The following is a 23,301-nucleotide window of genomic DNA, read 5'->3' on the forward strand; positions in this document are numbered from 1 at the left end:
CCTAGAAGAAGAGCGAAAATTGGATCAAGAGTTGGAACGAGAGGAGATGGAAAGACGTGCAGAAGATCGGAAACGGCGTGAACTGAAGAACAAGCAGTTTCTGGACAAGAAGTATTCCATTTTGGAACAGGATTCGGACGATTCCTTAAGTTACGATGGGTTCGACGACTTGTTAGGTGAAGATCAGAACGAAAACATCCAGCGCTGGAGACAAAACGTTCCGTTTATGGGCATTAATGCTAACGAAAACCGGGATGATCCTTATCCTGCGATTGGGCAGTCAAAAATTTACCTGACATGAACAGTACGAATATCGTTAAGGAAACGAAAGATCAAATTGCTAATCCTATGGACGATCCAGTACCAACCATCGAGGATATTGGAAGCGATTCGGCAATCGGCACTAGTGGCAACAGTCCCACAAATTTGAACACTCAAAGAACACATCCGAACATCAACGTTCAATCTACACAGCAGAACACCGTTACGATACCGAAAGTAACGCAGAACGATCCGCCCAAGTCAACGTTTCAAGTCAACACTCAACCAAATTCGAGTAAGAACCAGTCCGTGCCTTCAAGTGCCAATCAACCTCCGAACAGTCCAGTGCAAAATCAAACAGTGGTTACGAATCAGCCACCGACTTGTACAGCAAATTTTATTAGTCAAGCTCAACCAGTAGCATCGAATAGTGTTCAGTTGACCAATCAACAACAGTCGTTTGCGTCGAACTCTCATTCAACAGGCGTAATGTCAGCGCCAACTAACAACCAAACGGTCATTAACACCACAGATGTGGCATCGAATGTTTCAAATGCAGCTACAAAGCAAATGAATACATCGAATACGTTGACCCACCAGCCCATAATGTCCAGCAATTTTCAAACTGGCACGGGATACATACATCCGTTGTCAATCAACCACTACCAGTTGTCTATCAGCCATATACATCGAATCCGCATGTAACTCATCCAGTGTACCAGCCAGTCTACTATAATCAACATTTGTTACGTCAGCGAGTACAACGCAACAACCTGGAATTGCTCAGGCTGCTTCTATGAATAATTCACCAGTACCAGACGCTGGCTATCAATCCAACCAAAGATTTACTTACCCTGGCGCGATGCATCTCCCTTACGCTCCACACTACTACACAGCAGCTGCAGCGCCAAATTCACAAATGATTCAAAATCCCGGTGGCGTCAGACAATTAACTGCAGAACAAATCGCTTCTCGTCAAGTCGTACCGAGAGACTTACCGATATTTTATGGTGATGCAGAGGACTGGACTAAGTTCTTCAGTGTCTATCAAAATTCCACTACTGTATGTGGTTACAACAATAGTGAAAACCTCGGTCGTTTACAGAAAGCTTTAAAAGGAGATGCTGAGGAAGCTGTTCGCAGCCTGTTAGTACACGCTGATGCGGTACCTGAGATTATTCGTACACTGTTCTTATTGTTTGGTCGGCCTGAAATAATTATCGACAAAATGATTACCGATATTCATAAGGAACAGGCACCGAAAGATGATGATTTGGCATCAATCCTGAAATTTGCGATCAAAGTGAAGAACCTAAGTCATTCGATTCGCAATACTGGCGTTATGGAACATTTACGAAATCCAACTTTGATCAATGCAATCACTGACAAGCTTCCAGCTCAAATGCAATTGAGGTGGGCTTATCACAAGCAAGCTGTAGGTTATACTGACCTTGGGGTTCTTGGAGACTGGCTGAGCCAGATCGCCGAAGCGGCTAGTCTTGTAGTACGAAGAAGCATCAAAACCAGTTCGAAGAAAAAAGAACAACAAAAAGATCAGCAAAGTTCAGCTAAACCAAATCCAAGTTCAACGAAGCCAAATACATACGTCAACACACAAGTCGAGAACACATCAGAGAAATGGAATTACCAGTCAGCCACAAAGTTCAAAACGTGTCCTGCTTGTAACAATAGTTCCTGCTCGAAGCTCTCTACTTGCAACAAATTCAAGGAGATGAATCGTAGCGATAAGTCGCTCGTAATCAAAGAGAACAAATTGTGTACTCGATGCCTGGGTGGTCATCACTTCTTTCGATGTCGGTCTAATTTGGTATGCAAGGTCGAGGGATGTAAAGCTAAACACCATACATTGCTGCACAATCCGGAGAAACCGTCTGAGACACCAAACGTCAATAGTAATCAAGGAAATGGTGAAAAAACCTCACCAGATAAATTCAGCACAAATGCAAGTCACACAAACAACACCGTATCCAGACCGAACGACCGTATCGATATATTTCGTATAGTTCCAATTACCGTGTTCGGCAAACAAACATTTATTCATATGTTCGCATATCTGGACGATGGATCAAATATGACTACAATGGAAGCTAGTCTATCCAATGAATTGAATTTAAAGGGCACGTCAGCTCCAATTTGTGTAGATTGGGCATTCGGGTACACCCATTCAGTGGAATCAAAAACAGTTTCGGTGCGAATCTCTGGACGTTTTAATGGATCCGAACAGTATGAATTGGATAATGTGCGAACAGTTAAGGAACTACATTTGCCGACACAGTCGATTTCACAACAGTGGCTTGATCAGTATAAACATCTTCGTGGCCTTCCAATAACTACATACGAGTCGGTAAAACCGAGGATGTTAATTGGCCTGCAGTATTCCCGTTTAACTGTTTCGCTAAAAACGATCGAAGGAAATGTAAAGGAACCATTGGCGTGCAAAACTCGATTAGGTTGGGTAGTTCAAGGCCCGAGCTACGACCAAAACAACCAACTGGAACGCAAGTATAGCATGAACATGTGTGAATGCCAGTCTCATGACATCAAATTGCATCAGTTGGTAAAAGAATATTTCTTAAACGAAAACTTGGATGTGAAAATCCCGAACGCTGTGCTGGAATCGAACGAAATACAAAGAGCGAAGCAGATCATGGAAGCAACCACATCGAAAAAAGATGGTCGATATGAAACCGGACTGCTGTGGAAATATGATCGAATTGAACTTCCCGACAGTTACCCAATGGCGTTAAAAAGACTGCAATGTCTAGAGTCTAAAATGTCGAAAAATCCACAACTCGCGGACAATCTACGAAATCAGTTCCGGCAGTTTGTGGACAAAGGATACATCAGGAAATTGACACCAGAAGAACTTGAAACGAAAAGCGATTCACCAACTTGGTACTTACCAACATTCCCAGCATTCAACCCTAAGAAACCGGAGAAAGTTCGAATTGTTTGGGATGGCGCAGCCAAAGTGATGAAAATTTCTTTGAACTCCGTGCTACTAACTGGACCAGATCAACTCATACCGTTGCCCGATATACTTCGCAGATTTCGGGAACGACTTATAGCCATGATTGGTGATATAAAGGAAATGTATCACCAGATCAAAGTAATTAAAGCTGATCAGAATGCTCAACGATTCTTATGGAGAGATGGTGATTCATCAAGGAAACCTGACGTATATGTAATGCTGGTTGTATCGTTCGGCTTAACATGTTCACCAAGTCAAGCCCAATTCATAAAGAACAAAAACGCACTCGAATTTATCAAAGAATTCCCGGAAGCAGTCAACACTATCATCAACAATCACTACGTGGATGACATGCTCGACAGCGAACACACTGTTGATGCTGCCGAAAAACGAATAAAAGAGGTCAAATTCATTCATCAAGAAGGTGGCTTCGAAATTCGCAATTTCATCTCTAATTCGAAGGAACTTCTACGAAGAATCGGAGAGAATACCGAATCGGGGAACAGAAATATGAACATCAGCGTCGAACTTGGTACCGAACGCGTTCTTGGCATGTTTTGGAACATGGAAACCGATTGCTTTACGTTCTCATTGAAATTCACAAGAATCAACGAGAATATTCTGTTTGGAAAACAGTGCCCAACCAAACGAGAAGTTTTACGCACCTTGATGTCCGTGTTCGATCCGCTTGGATTGTTGGCTAATTATTTGATTCACATCAAAATCCTAATACAACACATATGGCGAAGCAACGTGGATTGGGACGAAGAAGTAACTCCGTCGATTTTCAATAAATGGTTGGCATGGATCAAAACATTACCGAGCGTTGAAAATATCCAAATTCCCAGACTATACTCGCCAAAGTTATCTCCAAATGCGCCAAATTCAATCCAGCTACACATCTTCGTTGATGCAATCGAAGAAGCCTATGCCACAGCAATATATCTTCGAATCGAAGACGACGATGGTATCGATTGTTGTTTAGTCGGTGCTAAAACCAAGGTGGCACCAAATAAACCAACTTCAACACCTCGATTGGAGCTACAAGGTGCGGTGCTAGGAACTCGCTTGGCAAGCAGTATCAAGTCCAGTCAAACGTTGAAGTTCGATAAGCAAGTTTTCTGGACCGACTCTCAAAACGTAATGGGGTGGGTTAACTCCGAAGCTAGAAAGTACAAGCAGTTCGTGGCATTTCGAATATGTGAAATTCTGGAGTCATCAGATCAAAACGAATGGCGATGGATTCCGTCCGAACATAATGTCGCTGATGAGGCAACTAAATCAAAAGAGATCGCAAGATTGGATTCGTCATCTCGTTGGTACAAGGCTCCAGAGTTCCTGTACGACAAAGAAGAAGATTGGTTCAAAGACCAAGGCGATATCGAATATTTTACCGAAAACGAAGTGAGACCAAGCTTTTCAATGGCTTGTCGTGAAATCATTCGACCGCAAATCATCGACATTGAAAGGTTCTCTCAATGGAATCGGCTTGTTAGAGCTCAAGCATATGCTCTCAGATTCATTTTCAATGTTCGCCATTCACAACAAGAACGTCAATTCGGGCCGCTGGTACAACAGGAAATCCTCGATGCCGAAAATCACTTGTATCGTCGTGCACAGTCAGATTGTTTTCTAGACGAGATAGTGGTAATGAAGCACAATCAAAATAGACCGCTAAAAGAGCAAAAAGACTTCGAAAAGTCTAGTATTCTACGCACTTATTCACCATACATCGACGAAGACGGTGTTATTCGAATGCGTGGAAGAAGCGATGCAGCCACCGTTTTATCGCACGACACGAAACGTCCAATCATCCTTCCAAGACGTCATCGAATTACTCGTCTCATTGTGGATTATTATCATCGACGTTACAAACACATCAACCATTCTACTGTCCTCAATCAAATCCAACAGAAATTCATTATACCGGCTCTTCGTGTGGTCCTGAAAAGCATTAGAACATCATGCCAAAAATGCAAAAATTTATCGGCAGAACCGAAGATTCCCGAGATGGCCGAGCTTCCTCCTGGGCGATTAGCGGCGTATACTTTACCATTTACTTTCGTCGGAATAGACTTTTTTGGCCCGATAAGAGTTAGAAACGGAAGAAAAACGCGAAACCGTCCAGTGATCATGGAAAAAAGATGGGTTCTATTGTTCACTTGCTTAACGACACGAGCCATTTGGATGGAGATCACTCATTCACTTGAAACGAATTCCTGCGTTATGGCCATCGACAACTTCATTTCGAGGAAAGGCCAGTCGAAGAGAGTCTTCTGCGACAATGGTACGTCGTTTCACGGTTCGGAAAAGGAGCTACGTGACGAATTCAGTAAAATAAACCAAAGGGACTTGGCAGAAAGATTCACTAGTTCTGAGATGGAATTCAGATTCAATCCACCGGCTACTCCACACATGGGTGGAGTATGGGAACGTCTCATTCGCACGGTCAAATCATGCCTTAAACAAACAATGCTAACCAGATGTCCTAACGACGAAATGTTAAAAAATCTAATCGTGTCGGCTGAGAATATCGTCAATTTAAGACCGCTGACTTACGTGGCATTGGAATCGGCTGATGAAGAAGCATTAACCCCGAACCATATCTTGCTTGGATCTTCGAATGGAAGAAAACCGTTGGGAGAGTTCCCCGACAAAGACTTAGCAAGAAACACCTACAAAGCCGTACAAATTCTTGCGAATAATTTTTGGCGGCGATTCGTCTTGGAGTACATGCCAACACTCACCAAAAGAACAAAATGGTTCAAGCAAATGGAGCCGATCAAAGTCGGTGACGTCGTGATAGTAGTCGACGAACGGAACGAGCGTAATACATGGCCAAAGGGAATCGTCGAGAAACTTATGCCTGACAAAAGAGGAATTGTGCGGCAAGTTATGGTGCGAACAGCTAAAGGAATTCGACGACGATCTGTTGGGAAGCTAGCCGTTTTGGATGTGAAACCGCCCATGGAAGATGTCAATCAGGACTCAATGGTGTCGATTCACGGAGAGGGGAATGTTGGGCAGCAACACATGACCGGCAACACTGATCTACATCCATTTCATTCAGCAACAGGATTGCCTGATTCTGCTGTAAATTAGTGACAGTCGTGGTACCGGAAAAACATTTGTTCTTTTGATTTCATTAGAAAACGGCCAAGTGATTCAAAGCTCTAAGTAAATTTAATTTAATCGTAAAATCGATCCGTTCAAATCGATCAATTATTTCTTTTAATCGAAGTACGTAGTGTGTTGTGTTGTGAGATAACGATTGTTGCTAGCGGAGTTTGCCAAGGAGGTAAAAATTGATTTTTTCGTGAAGCACCAAGTGTGCAGGTTTTCATTTGCAGTTTGATTGATTTACAGGCGAAACGTTCGCGGAACATTATAATTACACGAATCAACAGCCTGTGTTGTAAGCTGTCGAATCGTGAACTGTAAGGAATTTGTAAAAATTATTGAAATTGATCAGGAATTAATTGAGGTTATGTTTAGTTATAGTTACATCGCTCATACACACACACGCACGCGCATTGATCTGAATTGTTATTTATCGGCAAAGGAATGCTAAACGTAAGACAATTAATGAAAAGCTTTGTTGACATAGTTTAACGATTTATGAAAATTTGTTACAGAAATTTGAAGTGTTTGATTAAAGAGTTGAAATCAAGACGTGACGTTTCCTTTAACTCAACGACACTCACAAATTTAAAATCCAGCCGACAAGAAGTTGCATTTAGCACCAATAAGTGCCCGTTCGCAACAGAGAGTGTGGATCGTGTTGTGTGGGACGAACCGATTATGTTGGCAACGGCAATAGTGCTGATACGATCATTACGAGACAATCTCTTTTATCCGTTCCGGGCACTTCTAGATCAAGCTAGTACAGCATCTTACGTTTGCGAAAATGTGGTACAGTTTCTAGGGCTACAGAAACAACCAGTTATTGCGTCGACTAGTGGTCTGGGAGGTGTTACCACAGGCAACATTAAGTCTATCGTTGAATTCGAGCCAGGATCGAAGCGCAACCACTCGTTCAGCATGTAAACTCAAGCGCCAGTAACCAAAAAGATCACAAGTCCATTACCGTCAACGATCTTGCGGAAAGCTGAATGGGACCACATCAAGGATTTGCAATTAGCAGACCCCGAATTCAATGTACCTGCGAAAATAGACTTACTATTAGGTGCACCGGTTTATGGATATTTGCTATTACCAGGACTGATTAAATCGTCACCCATGTATCCGGTTGCTCAGAACACTGAATTCGGCTGGATATTATCAGGAGCCACGAGACCTCAAGATCCAGTGCAGCACAAGATCACCAATTTCCATCTGAAACTAGAATTAGAAGATCAACTAAAGAAATTTTTTGATCAAGAAGAGTTGTCAAAGGAACGGATTTTAACGCAAGAGGAAGTTCAATGTGAGAAAATTTTCGAGGAGACCGTACAAAGGCGAGATGATGGCAGGTTCGTTGTGGCTTTGCCGTTTAAAGGAAAGCCGAAGTCGCTAGGTGCGTCAAAGGGGCAAGCATTTTCACGTTTAATGAAATTGGAATCGAGATTCAAAGCCAACCAGGAATTACAAGAAGAGTACGTTAAAATTCTCAAAGAATACGAAGAATTAGAACACACATCGATTATAGGCGAGTTAGATAAATCGACAGAGTCGACAAGTTATTACCTTCCACATCATGCAGTGTTTAAACCAGAATCGACGACAACGAAAACTAGAGTGGTGTTCGATGCTTCGGCAAGGACGACAAGTGGATTGTCTCTCAACGACTTACTGATGACGGGGCCCACACTTCAACAAGATCTGATGTCAATATTGCTAAGATGGCGAACACATCGTATATCAATTATGGCTGACATCGCAAAGATGTACAGGCAAGTAGTGGTGAGAAAGGAGGATCGGAAATACCAAAGATTTCTGTTCAGAGAGAAGATAAGGGATCCGATTTTGGAATATGAACACAACATGGTCACGTTTGGCATAACCGCGGCAACGTACTTAGCAGTGAAGGCATTACAGTACCTGGCGAAAATCGAAAAAGATAATTACAAAGAAGCAGCCGAAGTCGTTATAAGAGATTTTTACATGGATGACTGCATGTCAGGAGCCGATACAGTTCAGCAAGCAATTCGGTTGTGCAAAGATTTGAAAGAGTTATTGGCCAAAGCTCAGTTTCCATTACGGAAGTTTGTATCTAATTCCGCTGAAGTACTGGAGAGTCTGCCAGAAGCAGACAGAGAATTGAAATTGCCGTTGGAAATAAACCTCGACAGTAATATAAAGACATTAGGGATCCGATACGAACCCACAACGGATGTATTCAGGTTCAAGGTGAATTTAGAAAAAACCAAGATGCCACCAACGAAAAGGAGCATGTTATCAGAAACAGCTTCCTTGTTCGATCCATTAGGATGGCTAGCTCCTGTAATCGTCAGAGCTAAAATTATGTTCCAAGACTTACGGAAAGAAGGATTAGACTGGAAGCAGGAATTACCTCAAAATATAGCTAGTGTTTGGACAGAGTTCAGAAACGAATTGCATCAGTTGGAGAATATTCAAATCAACAGATGGAACCATTTTGGAGCAGGAGTAAAGAAAATCGAGATTCACGGTTTTTCTGATGCATAAGAGAAAGCTTATGCTGCGGTTATATATTCTAGGGTCGTCAATCAAAATGATGAAATACATATCACAATGCTGACTTCAAAGACTAGAGTCGCACCAATCAAACAAATAACGTTGCCACGCCTCGAATTATGTGGAGCGGTACTGTTGACGAATCTAATTGAAAACGTTCAAAGGGCATTAGGCACGAATAACGAAAATGTGCATGCATGGACGGATTCGACAATAGTATTAGGATGGTTACGAACAGATCCAGCCAAATTAAAAACATTTGTAGCAAACAGGGTCGTCGAAACACATAATGTGTTGAACATTAATCAATGGCATCACATCGAAGGGACGAAAAATCCAGCTGATTGTGCCTCGAGAGGTATAAGTCCAGGAGAACTAAAAAATCACAAATTATGGTGGGAAGGAGCGGAATGTTTAAAGAAACTTAGAGAATCTTGGGAACAAAATTTACAATTGCCACCAGTTACCTTAGAATTGAAGAAGAAAGTCGTGTCAACATTCGTGATAACACCTCATAACGATTTCGAAGATTTATTCACGCGATATTCCAGTTTTAGACGTTTGATACGAGTAACTGCGATTTGTTGGAAGTTCGTGGAAAATATACAAGCTACAAGGGAAGTACGAATAGCGACCCTTTGCTTAACGTTCGTAAACAAATTACTGGAGAAAAGAAAAGGGATGCAGTTGACCGTAACCGCAGAAGATTTAAGAAGAGCAGAATTGCGTCTAATTCGTTTACATCAAGGAAAGGAATTTTCCAGGGAACTGCATCATTTAATGAAGAAAGAAAACATAAATCCGAAGAGCAAGTTGCTGCCGTTAAATCCTTTCGTAGATTCTAATAATTGTCTACGAGTTGGAGGACGTTTGGAAAATGAGAATATTGATTACGATCGGAAACATCCTCTCATCATATCAGCAGGTGGTCTCGCTAAATTAATAATCGCGGATATGCACGAAGAGACATTGCATGGAGGAACTCGTTTAACGATGAATATGGTAAGGGAGAAATACTGGATAATCAATTTAAGACGACAAGTCAAGCAGTGCGTGTTGAACTGTGTCAAATGTTGCCGGTACAATCAAAGGATGGGAGAGCAGATCATGGCTGATTTACCACCTAATCGAGTCACAGAATCGATGATTTTCGCTGAGACGGGTTTGGATAACGCGGGACCGTTTAATATCAAAGCATCCAACGTGAGATCCCCCCCAATACGCATAAAGCCAACAGTCGTAAATGGAGAAGTGATAAAATCGATACCGAAGATTCCTGTTTATGAAGGATATATCGCGCTTTTCATCTGTTTTGCTACGAAAGCTGTACATCTCGAAGTGGTTAGTGATCAGACAACGGAAGCATTTTTGGCGACTTTTGACCGTTTCATTAGTCGGAGAGGCATACCGGAACACTGTCATTCAGACAATTCGAAGACATTCATTGGAGCCAAGAATGTACTAGCAGTTGAAAGCGAACAGTCAATGTTGGATTACAATCAAGTGATTAATCATGTTTTGCCTTCTGCTAAAACCGCATTCTTACACATTGGTACAGTCTTAGAGTAGAAGTAATTCTCCTGAGCTCGGAGAAATGTAATAGAAACAAGCTCGTTGAGTTGATGTTAATAACTGTCTTTATTCAATCAAACTTTACAGTATTTATACTAAATCTAAACAAAGAACTTATTGTTATAATTATGATCACTTATAATTATCGTGGGAAGTATGTCAAATACTTGTGTTATAAACATGCAAGTGACATGTTTATAAACATTTAAATTTATTGAATCCGTTAATGAGAATTATAACGAATTTCTAGGAATCAAATTCATAAATAAACAAAAACCGAAAGATTTCGTTATTCCAAGAAAAATCATAATTTTCCATTGAATCTGTTATGCATAATTCACATTATGCATGCATCTTCACCTGGATATATAAAATCATTAATGCATTGCGCATGCGCGTTCATGAAGATGGCGCGCATATAGTAATTATTATATGCGATTCGATTGCATTAAAGATTCCATACAATTATCATGTGCAAGCATTAACATACTCCCGACCGTAGAACTCCTTAGTTCTACCTAATCTTTGCATGTACGTTATAGTATACAACCTGTCACACAATGTTTATGCAGTATAATACAATAATTAGTCTTCATATGCATTGTTTGACGATACATACTATACTATTACACATAATCGCTCGCATGCCCGCGACATTGGTAATGGATCTATATGATGATCATATAGAAGCATTAACATACTCCCGGACATTGAACTATTAAGTTCAATACTAAAAATGTTTAAATTCAAGTTACAATCAATCAATCAAATTCATACAATTAAACATAATAATTTCAAAACTGATCTTCTCTTTTGCATCCTAAATGATTCAATGTGAAACGCTTTCTAAATTTCGAAGTAAGTTTAATAGTTTAGTTTAATTATTTAAAATAAATATGTCACATTATCAAATTAGATCTCAAAGGACCTTTTAATGCCAAATCAATTAAGTCACTTTGAATCGTTTAGTTCGCTTTATACTAAATTATTTTTTACAAAATCATATTCCCAAATATCATTACAATAATCTTCAATAATGTCTAAACTACATTATCATTATGTAAATGATTCAATATTCATCAACGTAATATTCTTTGAGCACTCACAATTCTTATTAACAGGTTTATAAATGTAGATAATAATTAAACATTCAGTGATCTTTGACATTAAATCAATTATTCTTTGCAATTATTCAAATTATTAATCTAACTGATCACTTTAATTTTTTAAAGTCCAGTAGCTTATTTTCCCAAGAAATAGATTATTGTGTAATTTTTTGTTCTTTGCTATGGCTAATTTCACAATGTTTTTTGCTGTATATAATTTCTAATAATTCCATAAATTTTACAATTATATAAACATGGCTTTTACTTACTAAAAGTTCAATAATTCCGTTTGTAATTTCATATACGTTTTATATTTAAATGAAAACAAATTACTTTATCTAATAATTTATTTATTCCATTCATTCGGTCACATAAAATTATCCGAACAAACGTTTCACTGGATCTGAACAAGCAAAACAACATCTACAAGTTGAACTCTTGTGATACCAGCAACACATCCCATAAAATATCTAATAATATATTTTATCTTTAATCTTTGGCGTCAAATTCTTTTTCTTTTTAACATTTCAATAATGCAAATAAAATACTTTTAATTCTACTTTTGTCTGTATGTAATATTCTAATTCCTGTACGTTATGAAATATTTTAACATTTTAACATTTTATTTTTCAATCAATATTTTGAATATGATCCCTTATGGTCATTCATTTGTTACATAGAAACTTCAAAACCGTTCTCTATTGTCACTACGTTTTCACCTCCTAGTTTAGGATTTAATAATTGTCAACAAACTCTATTCTGCGTTATTTCATTTAATTTATTTAATTATTTCAAAAGTGCTATAGGTATATGCTCTGTCTTTAAACTTGCTATAGGCAAGGTATACTCCCGGACAAAATTATATATTCAAGATTTAATTTTTCAACTGTTTTATGTTTTACGCAGAATTAAGAACCAATTGTTCTTTTTTGTTAGTCATGATTTTCTAGTATTTTTTATCATCTTTATTTTAAGAACCAATTGTCCTTTTTAATATCAAAATTATTTAGGCTACCCTGGCTTTTCGTTATGTTCATATTCTTTTTTTTTACAATGTTACTATAATATTACTGTGCGGACAACTTATCTGAATACAAATTTTTAATTCAAATAACTGGTTGAACCGCTTATTGCACAAACAGATTCAAGAATTGACTATCTTATTTATATTTTCTTTTTAACTTGATTTTAATTCACATACCTTCTACATTTGCTGAAGTAATACCAATGACGGGTGCTATATTATCATCTAATTACTAACAGAAGGTATTATTACATTTGAAAGATTTCCATCAAAATTCTGAATCTAACAAACGCCTGATAATAATTCCTGCTGAAATTTTGCCTAAAATTTGAATTTCAAGTGAACGATTTAATAACCAAGTAAACGGAAAACTACATTCCAACGCTTCCTTGTATTAAAATGACGCTGCGTTAAAAAGTATTATGCACTTTCCATTTTGAATTTCGACTGCACTTACGGCGTTAATACTTTTATACTTTCCCCACCTGATCCAACACTGTATTTCAAACACAATACCGATTATCATTATCTCAATATCGATTTCATTTCACTATTTACTTTAAACTTAATCCGAAACCATCATCCGAAAAACAGAAAACATAAAATTAAACATAACTTTTAAAAATTTATTTGATCCCTTTATCAAAAAATGATTATTGAACCCTCTATTTGAATAGCACAAAATATTATTAAAGATCATGTATCATTACTCTAGTTTATGATTCAAAACCTTCTTTTTCAACAAAAGAAATATTTTTTCAATCTCAAATAAATTATCCGATTTCATAAAAACGAACATAATACTCAATGAATTTTAAAAATCAAAATCAATAACTCGACATTATACTCATGTGGAATCAGTTGAGGTCCCTTCAATTTCGCAACTCACGTCACTAAAATACTTGACAATAATCATTCAAATTAGAATATGTTTCACAAAAAAAAAAATTAAAATATGTCTTTTGACGACCATTATTCTAACGAATTAATAACACAATTGATTAATTAGTCAATTCTGAACCTCGTCTGCAATATTTGTTTATTTTCACGAAAGAAAGCTCCACAAACAACAAATACCTTTCAGTTATGGTTGATCGATAACTGTAAGTGTCTCCCGGACATTAAAACTTTACAAATTTCTAAGTTTTAATCAATTCTTTTAAAATATGTGTGATCATTGAATATGAACATACAATTGCCGAATTTTTGTTTTCTATTAAATTCATTTGCCTCATCAATCGTAAGTCTCAGCGTTTTGATTAATTATTAAAATATTTTAAATAACAAAACAACTTACAAATTTCCGCACCATTGTGCGGTTTACCGTTTTTCAAATGATGTATTTGGTATGATGACGATTCTGTTGAATGAACGTTCCAAACTCCTGCTTAGGGTGAACCTTCGTTACCGCGCCACAATTTTGATCTCCAACTCAAACTGGCGCCACTCTATGTACGGTCCCATTACCTCATTTCATTTATTTTCTTTGCTGAATTCATTATTTTACTTTTGTTTTTCGATTATATTATTCACTTTCTGATGAAATTTTCACTCATTACGATGCACTGATGATGCTTTACGTGTGTTTTTAGTAAGGCAATCTTAATTGCTACTTATCAACAATAGTTTTACTTTTCTATTTATTCCATCACAGATTATTAATATTTCTGAATTCTTTCAATATCTCACTGGTCTCGTCTCACACATCACATATGCGTAATAACTTTATCAATTATAATTGTTACCAATCTTGTTCCGAAGACCCTCTTTTTTATATTGATTCAATGCGTCCTTGTACTTGATTCCTCATGAATCCAGTATTATATTTATTGCAAGTAACATTCTCATTTTCATCGAATCTCTCGAATTCAATGCAACTCATAGTGCAGATTAAGGATAAGTAATTTGCGTCCAAATTACCTATTTCCCGTTCAACAATTTGCGTCCAAACTGCTGCTCGGTTTCAATCTGCTGAGAAGCATGTTATCACTCAAAAGGCTCGGTTCCCATGACACTGTTACTACAACAAATTTTCTATCACTTTTTGATATAATTTAGTGCCCAAATGCACTTTCACAAATTGTTTTATTAATTGACTGCTCCCTCCTTTTTTATGGATTTCATTGCAAGATCAATTTCTACTTAAGTCATTTTGTTTATTAAATTGCACTTTTCACATTTTCTAAGTTCCGTGAAGATCAAAAATCTCCTTTCGCAACTCTCAATGTTATTGAATTTATTTTTTCACTAAGCTGTCAGCTCCACCCCCTTTAGGTTTCAATGCACAAACAACTTTTAAATTCCTTAAGCTGTCAGCTCCACCCCCTTTAGGTTTCAATGCACAAACAACTTTGAGTTTTCATTTTTATTTTTATGTGTTAAGTAGTCAGCTCCACTTCCTTTAGGTTTCATTGCACAAATAGTTTAAGTTTTTATTTTTATGTATTAAGCCGGCAGCTCCACCTCGTTTAGGTTTCAATGCACAAACAACTTTAAATTTTAAGTTTATTTTTATACTTATATAAGTTTGCACTATTGTCCATTATGACTACCGATCCTCATTTGCTGTTTCGGTATCGCCTGGATCTCTGCCATTTTTAACCATTGATGGCCTTATGTTTTGTTTAGTTTGAAAAACTTGCGCACTACGTAGGTTTATCATTATTTGAAGAACTGCGAATCCACATTCGATACGCTCCAATGCATCGCCAGTCTTTCTTTTAGTAGTCACCTATCGGACTACTTCAGTTTATGTATTTTCTGGTTATCAAACACGTTGTCTGCTCCACTTTTCACAACTGAGTGTCCAGCTCAACGTTTAATCCTTTGTACAGCTGCAACTTCCACCTTCCACGGCTTCCATTCACGAACAGCTCTTCCTTTGGACTGCGTTTTAACCATTTTTCTCTTTGAGATATCGTGTCTGCTATCCAAAAATCTCACCAATTTCTTTGCTATGATACTTTTGGGTGGATATCCTACACACTTTTTTGGTTGCTTTGCCAATCAATTGCCTTCCAAAATCACGGTTATTTTCAGGCTCATACTTCGGAAATTCCCGATCTGCAGTCGTAGAATTTCTATAGAGTTGCTTGTGTTCTGCCAACTCTGCAGTTTTTTAATATTAATACTCAATTAGTATTTGGGATATCCGCGCATAAAGTCGCCTAATGGACTTATTTTTGTGTTACACTTAACACCATTTGGCCTATTATATAGCCTGGAACAATTCCTTCTGAACTGTTTTAATGAAAGTCGCCTAATGGACTTCTTTTTGTGTTACACTTAACACCATTTGGCCTATTATATAGCCTGGAACAATTCCTTCTGAATTGTTTTAATGAAAGTCGCCTAATGGACTTTTGTATCCACTGCACTTTTTTTGTTTTTTGTTAATGAAGTCCAGATTTGGATTTTGCTGTTTTCAGTTACTTTGTGTAACTGCCTTAAAGCTGCGATTTTTAATTTTACCAAGTCCAAATACTTGGATTTTGCTCCTTTCGGTTACTCTGTGTAACTGCCTTAGAGTTGTGACTTTTTTAATGAAGTCTGGATTGGATTTTGCTCCCTTCGGTTACCCTGTGTAACTGCCTTAGAGCTGCTATTTTTGTATTTAACCAAGTCCAAATACTTGGATGTTGCTCTTTTCGGTTGCCCTTTGCAACTGCCTTAGAGCTGTGACTTTCCGCTGCCAACCAATTCCGAATATTTTCCTCTGCTCCTCTCACTGGTTCCTTATAACTGCCTTAGAGGTGAGGTTTTAAGGTTGCCAACCAAGTCCAAACGCTTAAAGAATTCCTTCAGGGCTGCTTCACTTAATGTCCATAATGCACGACCAATGTTTTGACAAGTTAACACGACATTCACTACACTACTACTGCCCTAAGACCGTTGTTCAATGATGATATCTTTTACAAAAAGACATCACGTCGGGGTCACCATTATGTTTTGCCTTCTGCTAAAACCGCATTCTTACACATTGGTACAGTCTTAGAGTAGAAGTAATTCTCCTGAGCTCGGAGAAATGTAATAGAAACAAGCTCGTTGAGTTGATGTTAATAACTGTCTTTATTCAATCAAACTTTACAGTATTTATACTAAATCTAAACAAAGAACTTATTGTTATAATTATGATCACTTATAATTATCGTGGGAAGTATGTCAAATACTTGTGTTATAAACATGCAAGTGACATGTTTATAAACATTTAAATTTATTGAATCCGTTAATGAGAATTATAACGAATTTCTAGGAATCAAATTCATAAATAAACAAAAACCGAAAGATTTCGTTATTCCAAGAAAAATCATAATTTTCCATTGAATCTGTTATGCATAATTCACATTATGCATGCATCTTCACCTGGATATATAAAATCATTAATGCATTGCGCATGCGCGTTCATGAAGATGGCGCGCATATAGTAATTATTATATGCGATTCGATTGCATTAAAGATTCCATACAATTATCATGTGCAAGCATTAACATACTCCCGACCGTAGAACTCCTTAGTTCTACCTAATCTTTGCATGTACGTTATAGTATACAACCTGTCACACAATGTTTATGCAGTATAATACAATAATTAGTCTTCATATGCATTGTTTGACGATACATACTATACTATTACACATAATCGCTCGCATGCCCGCGACATTGGTAATGGATCTATATGATGATCATATAGAAGCATTAACAAATCATGCGGCAAACAAGGGCATCAATTGGTCGTTCATCCCACCTAGAGCACCTCATTTCGGTGGTATATGGGAATCAAGCATCAAATCCATGAAGCACCATTTGAAGCGAGTGATCGGTGACATCACGTTCACATATGAGGAGCTTTCAACTGTTCTGACGAAAGTTGAAGCTTGTTTAAATTCGAGACCGATGTGTCAATTGAATGATGATCCGAATGATTTGAGCGTGTTGACACCCGGGCATTTTCTGATCGGTAGACCGTTGAAAGCCAGACCGAAAGGAATAATGGTGGCTAAAGGAGTCGGAGTGAAAGAAAGATGGAACGTGGTTCAGAGAATTTACAGAGACTTTTGGGATGCATGGAGTAAGGAATATTTGAATCAGTTGCAACACCGTCCGAAATGGCAAGGTCAGAAGAAGAATTTCAAAGAAGGAGATGTAGTTCTACTGAAAGAAGACAACATAGCTCCTACGAGATGGCCGTTAGCACGAGTAGTAAAATTTCACTCGAGCTTGGATAAAAATGTTCGATCGGTGACGATAAAAACACATAACGAGTCTGGCAAATTAATCGAATTGGAGCGGCCTATAGTTAAATTGTGTGCGTACCCATGGACGGAAATGAACCGTTGAGTGAGGCCACTAAGAACCCACCGACTGTTCCGAGTCATTAAGCAATTTCTAACAGCAAAAACATTAAAATTAAGTGAGAGACTGATGTGTGAATGGATGGATAGAAAGTGAACATGAACTAGTGATAAAGATTGAGACAATAGTGATAAGGACACGATAAACCAATTGGGACTTAAGAAGAAAAATAATTCCGTCTTACCGTATTGATGACCGCACATCAACGTTAAGCCAGGCAGTATTCAGATCCAGATGCACAAAGTTCCAGTACCTTTAAGAGGGCCGTTTTATATCCCTAGTATTGCCCAATCATCGTCACTAGGGTGATGCAAAAGGGAAGTTAAAGAAAATTTCATTTCACAATTCACATGATGCTCACCGCATAACACATTTTCAGTAGATTTGGTAGTAGCTGCAGTTTCATATTCCAAATGGTGGTAGGCAGCCGGGCAGTCAATTATTCCACTGGTCCAGACGATCAACAATTTAATCAATTGGTCCAGACGATCATCCGTTGGTCCAGCCGATCATACGTTGGTACAGACACCACATTTATTGACGAACACTTCTGGGGAAATACAATCAACTAAAGAATCACATATCATCATAATGTTAGGATCCACTTATCTGAAGCACAAGCAGACGAAACAGTGTTCCAAATTTCAGCAATCGTCCCGACATAACCTCATTAATGGCTACCACGAAAAGAAGTTTTTTTTTGTCGCGCAATTTGATTACACGCATGTTAATTAGCTCAGTTCTAATAATTTAACGTAAAGGAGCGCACTTGGAAATCAATTGAAGTTAATTGCACGATTTAGTTTAAAAGAAAAATCACTGGACACTTCACATGATAATAACGACGCATTGCAACATGGTCAACTGACTGACAGCTGTTTTAGATCTAGGTCATCGACACGTATTAATTGTTTGAAAAATTTGGACGTTTGATTGGATGCACACTAACTTGTAGTTGTGCGATTGTCGTTGATTCTGTCATTTTAAGAACTTTCAAATCACATCGTTTCGGGCTGGTTTCAACCGGGGTCGACTCGGCCAGTTGTTGCGATGGCGATTTGAAATGTTCAAATTTTATAGCGTCGATCTTAGTTTAAACATAAATGTTTCAAGTCGGGAAGTGGTTCCGAAACCGTTCGGTAATGTTTGAATAAAAGTGTTATACTTTGTGAACTAACTGATAGAAGAGCCATCTAGCACTGGGTTTGTAAATCGGCAGGTGAACTTTGAACATATAAGCGCGAATGATTATTGTGTATAAGTATTATGTATATAGGTTACAACGGAGGTTCAATTAGTTTTAAGATTCATTCGGTTATAGCATCCAGTAGATGTGAGATAGAAGAAAATAAATATTGTAACTTGAGTCGAAGGAGTTGCATTTTATTTCAATTTGAATTTTGGATATGTTTTGGCCTAAAGCCTGGTCTGGAACGTTGTAATTTTGTTTCGATTTGAAATTTGTTTCGAAGTGAATTTTGGACTAAGAAATTTTTTTGGGCCTAAAGCCTGGTTTGGAACGTTGTAATTTTGTTTCGATTTAAATTCTGTTTAAAAAATATTTTGAGTGCTCTCACAGGAATCTTTGTATTTCGTTAAATTTATGAAAATAAATAATTTTCATTTTTAAAAGGTCTCTTTTGTCATAACTACAAAGGTTGAACAGTATAAAATCATAAGAGGAAAACCGTGGTCAACATTGCTCTAGCAAGAACCTGTAACAAAACTGTTTCTCAATTTCTAAGAGTCGAATCAACGCACTTCAAGCATTAGTGATACTCTAAATAGGGTACTGAAACTTGACAGTGTGTCATATAACTGTAACACACGGTAAAAAACCATTTCATACAAAATAATACTCTATTTGGCAGCTGTCGACTATGATCACTGTTGCTTGAAGTGCGTTGGTCGAATGTATGTTTCACACTCGATTCATTGTATATCTGTAATCATCAGTATCAATTCAAGCACTTGCCAAGTATGAGTAAAAGAATGATGAGCAAATGCTCGTATATATAAGCAAATGAGGTTGAAGCAAAAGCTTCGACTTAAACTTATATTTCGTAAGTGTGAGGCTCGCGCTCATTCTTAAACTCGAAGTAGATACTTAGGGTAAGTTGGAAACATATGGTATCTCTAGGGGGGTATACTGATCTAAATAAGGGTACTCAAGAAAAATAAATGAAAGAATCTGAATGATCTGAATCCTTGTCTCAAAATACATAGAATTCATTAACTCATTTGGGGCCATTCACAAATTGCGCACTCACCTTAGGGGGGAGGGGGGGTTAGCGAAAAGCGTGCGAAAACGTGCGCGGGGGGAGGGGGGGAGAAACAAAAGCGTGCGCACTGTTTTTGTGTACAAAAACTTTATTAAACAGTTCTCCAAATTGGTTTTAATCTTGTTTCATTGTCATAAATTATACTACTCGAAGGTTGTTCGTCTTTATCTAAAAATTCACCGTCTACCTCCACACTCGGAAGCCACTCGACATCTTCTTCAACATTATAGCGGACTACAACTAACGACTCATTCCCTCGTGTTCCGAGAATTTTCACAGGCTTAACGATCTTTATGTTTTTTTTACAAATAAAATTGTCTTTCAAATGTCGTTTCATCGAGACAACGGAACTGAAATATTGATTGCACGAGCATGTTCGTGAATCGAGTTTTGATTGCACCGAAGGACAATAGGTGTCATAAATGGCATGTGAATGCCCAATCTTTTGTAGTGCCAGCGTCACGAATAATGACGCATAGTTTTCAATATCGTTGATGTTGGCGTGTTTCAATCCTTCGTTTGACTGTATTATAGGCGACGGTGGTGGCAAGCCGTCCTTGGGCAGAAATCGAAACAGAGAACTACGCCTTGGTTTACAGCAACGATTGTCAGAACATTTGAGTATTTGAAGCAAATACTGAGACTGATGCACATGTCGGCTGCACCACTTTTCGTCCTTCGAGATGATCGATGCCTGATCGATATCAGATTGTTCAGGCTTTATATAACTGGAAGTTAAGTAGCAAACAATAAGGTTTCAGAAAATGTCGTTTCCTGTCAGATACTCACTCAGCTACAGTCAAATGTCCATCAATAAGTGTATCTGACCAGACTTCTGCTAGAGCCTTGCCGGTGTATGAGAAATTCTGCTTCTCCAATTCTATATCAACAGTTTGTCCCTGACTGTTTAGGTGAGTGCCATAGTGATCGTGCGGAAGTATCAGGCCTGTCAATGCTCTGCTTAAAGGTCCGGTTGAAGGCACTACGTCCTGGTGCATTGCACGCGATCATGATGGCATCTAAGTCTAGTTGCACGAAATGATGAACTGCCATGCTAATAACCTTTTCGTAACGCGGATTTTCGTCTGGCCCACCTGTTTCAACACATTTTATAGCATTTATATAAAAAAAACTGTCGAAAATCAATATTTACCGTCCACAATACAAACAAGAACCGGTTTTGGTTTCAGTTTTCCACCGATCGTCGTATGTGTAAATTCGCTGAATTCAGACTTTTCGTAGATCTGTTCCAAATCCCGTGCGTGCGAAAAAGCTGTAGACGAAGAGTGCTTGGATGACCTGCACAAAAATCGTTGTAGGCTCATATGCAGTTTCTAGAGTAAGCATTACCTTATAGCCACAAACGTTGGACCTGAATAGCTTATCGCTGACGCATCGCCACCACCGTTTGCCTTAATTTGACAGAATCCATAAACCGATGGAGTCAGTTTGTGTCCTTTCGCTATCACAAAGTCGTGATCGGGAAGCTTGACTCTACAAATTATTTTTGAGATAACTTATTGCTATGAACTTCTATAACAAATTAACTGATCTGATAAATACCTGTACTCCATGTGCATTAGCAATGGCGCTTGTTTGGATGCCGCTGGTAGGCCTATTGCAACCTTAGCTTTGTCATCCTGGCTAATGTATGTCACTTCATTCGGCCCTAATAACGAAGCCATACTGTCAATATGACTGATTGTTGTTTTGGCAAACCTTCCGTCCATATGATCTTTATGCAAGTCGTTGTCAGGTCGGATTAGCTTCACTGGAACAGAGTTGACATGACGCTTTCCTTCGGTTGAATTAGCTCTCTTAGGCAATAGTCTCAAATACGTTGCACTCCGTGACAAATTATAACCATAATCTTCGCGCAGTTTTGTTACTAGATCATCAAGGGTTTTTACTGTTCTTATGGAATCGTCTCGACGCCTCTCGTGCGCTGCAGACCCATGCATGGCCAAGTCAATAATAGCTTTTAAAAGATACGGCTGATCTTCTTCGATACGTGGTCGGCCCACTTTGCCTCGAATGCTCAATTTCTTCTTTAGATCTGGATTATTTTCGCATGCATTTTCAAGCGAAGCCTTTTTTCTAAGGCGTCGTTTCCGGTGTCGAATCATATCACGCTCTTTCTTTTTTAGTCGTTTCCTTAATGCTTCTAAATTCTTTGTCTTTAATTTCAGTTCACTTTCCATATTTTCGGTCAACAGTCCACAATCTCGACGCATTTTCAATGCTTTAACATCTGATAGTAACACCACAATCTCACTTTTTATGCTGCATTGAGCTGGAGTTGGGTTGGCTTTAACGCTCTGTACCTGGTCGGTTACATCGATTTGTGTTTCTTTGTTTGATGGTGCACCTTCTTCTTCAATAACATTCGAGGCGGCTGTTTTTTGAGAAGTCGTTGGATGTACTATTTCTTCATTTTCGACAACGGGACTTGATCGATTTGTCGATTCTTCAGGTGCTTTAACACTAAAACCATTTCCTTTTTCACTGGCACGAAGCCAAAGTGTATGAAGACTAACCTGCTTTCTTGCCTTAATTTTATTTAGTTCAGAAATTCTAGCCTCAATTAGACTAGCAACATTTGAATCGTTTTTGATGTTTGACCAAATGTTGTTCACATTGTCCTGAATCGATTGTTTCGATTTTGTTTCGGAATATGCTTTTGAATAAGCACAAAATAAGTCTTTATACAATTTTCCTCTATTGATGGAACTCATTTTAATCACGCAACACGTTGAGTAATACGAGATCACTACTGATTATTGACCATTCAGGTCTAATTTGATTTTTTTGGAAATTTTCAAGTTTTTCTTGTAAATATTGTAGGATATCGTTCAACAATTGTTTTAATTTTTCACGCACGCTGCGGACGTCACTATCTTCATTGTTCTCAATAATTGAATTGATTCTTTCTAAGTCACGTAATATATCACTAATTGAATCTGGTATATTTTCGTAGGGAATTAAATCACAAATACTCGCTTCGAATGCATATTTTTGTTTTAATTCTTTCAGTTTATTGTCACAACGTTTGTTTGCC

The 23,301-nt window shown here is 38.1% G+C and overlaps 2 protein-coding genes and 2 long non-coding RNA genes across 4 annotated transcripts; 2 read left to right on the top strand and 2 right to left on the bottom strand.

Moving 5' to 3' along the window:
- Window positions 1-46: 46 nt before the first annotated feature.
- On the top strand, window positions 47-6,355 carry LOC119069388. Its single transcript, XM_037173441.1, has 3 exons — window positions 47-159; window positions 306-889; window positions 1,017-6,355. Exons 1-3 carry the CDS (start codon window positions 47-49, stop codon window positions 6,353-6,355), a joined length of 6,036 nt encoding a protein of 2,011 aa, XP_037029336.1.
- Window positions 6,356-7,029: 674 nt separating this feature from the next.
- On the bottom strand, window positions 7,030-18,262 carry LOC119069389. The gene is made up of 3 exons (XR_005086320.1): window positions 18,146-18,262; window positions 7,470-7,594; window positions 7,030-7,415 (listed from the first exon to the last, which is right to left on the bottom strand). It is a non-coding gene; the product is annotated as an uncharacterized LOC119069389 (long non-coding RNA).
- LOC119069390 lies at window positions 7,649-18,455 on the top strand. The gene is made up of 3 exons (XR_005086321.1): window positions 7,649-7,773; window positions 18,179-18,360; window positions 18,397-18,455. It is a non-coding gene; the product is annotated as an uncharacterized LOC119069390 (long non-coding RNA).
- A 1,879-nt stretch (window positions 18,456-20,334) lies between these two features.
- On the bottom strand, window positions 20,335-22,978 carry LOC119069393. Its single transcript, XM_037173444.1, has 6 exons — window positions 21,807-22,978; window positions 21,594-21,737; window positions 21,397-21,542; window positions 21,190-21,337; window positions 21,033-21,146; window positions 20,335-20,971 (listed from the first exon to the last, which is right to left on the bottom strand). Exons 1-6 carry the CDS (start codon window positions 22,976-22,978, stop codon window positions 20,335-20,337), a joined length of 2,361 nt encoding a protein of 786 aa, XP_037029339.1.
- Between the last annotated feature and the right edge of the window lie 323 nt (window positions 22,979-23,301).

Source organism: Bradysia coprophila (genome assembly GCF_014529535.1).
Source record: "Bradysia coprophila strain Holo2 chromosome X unlocalized genomic scaffold, BU_Bcop_v1 contig_306, whole genome shotgun sequence".
NCBI classification, from domain to species: Eukaryota; Metazoa; Arthropoda; class Insecta; order Diptera; family Sciaridae; genus Bradysia; species Bradysia coprophila.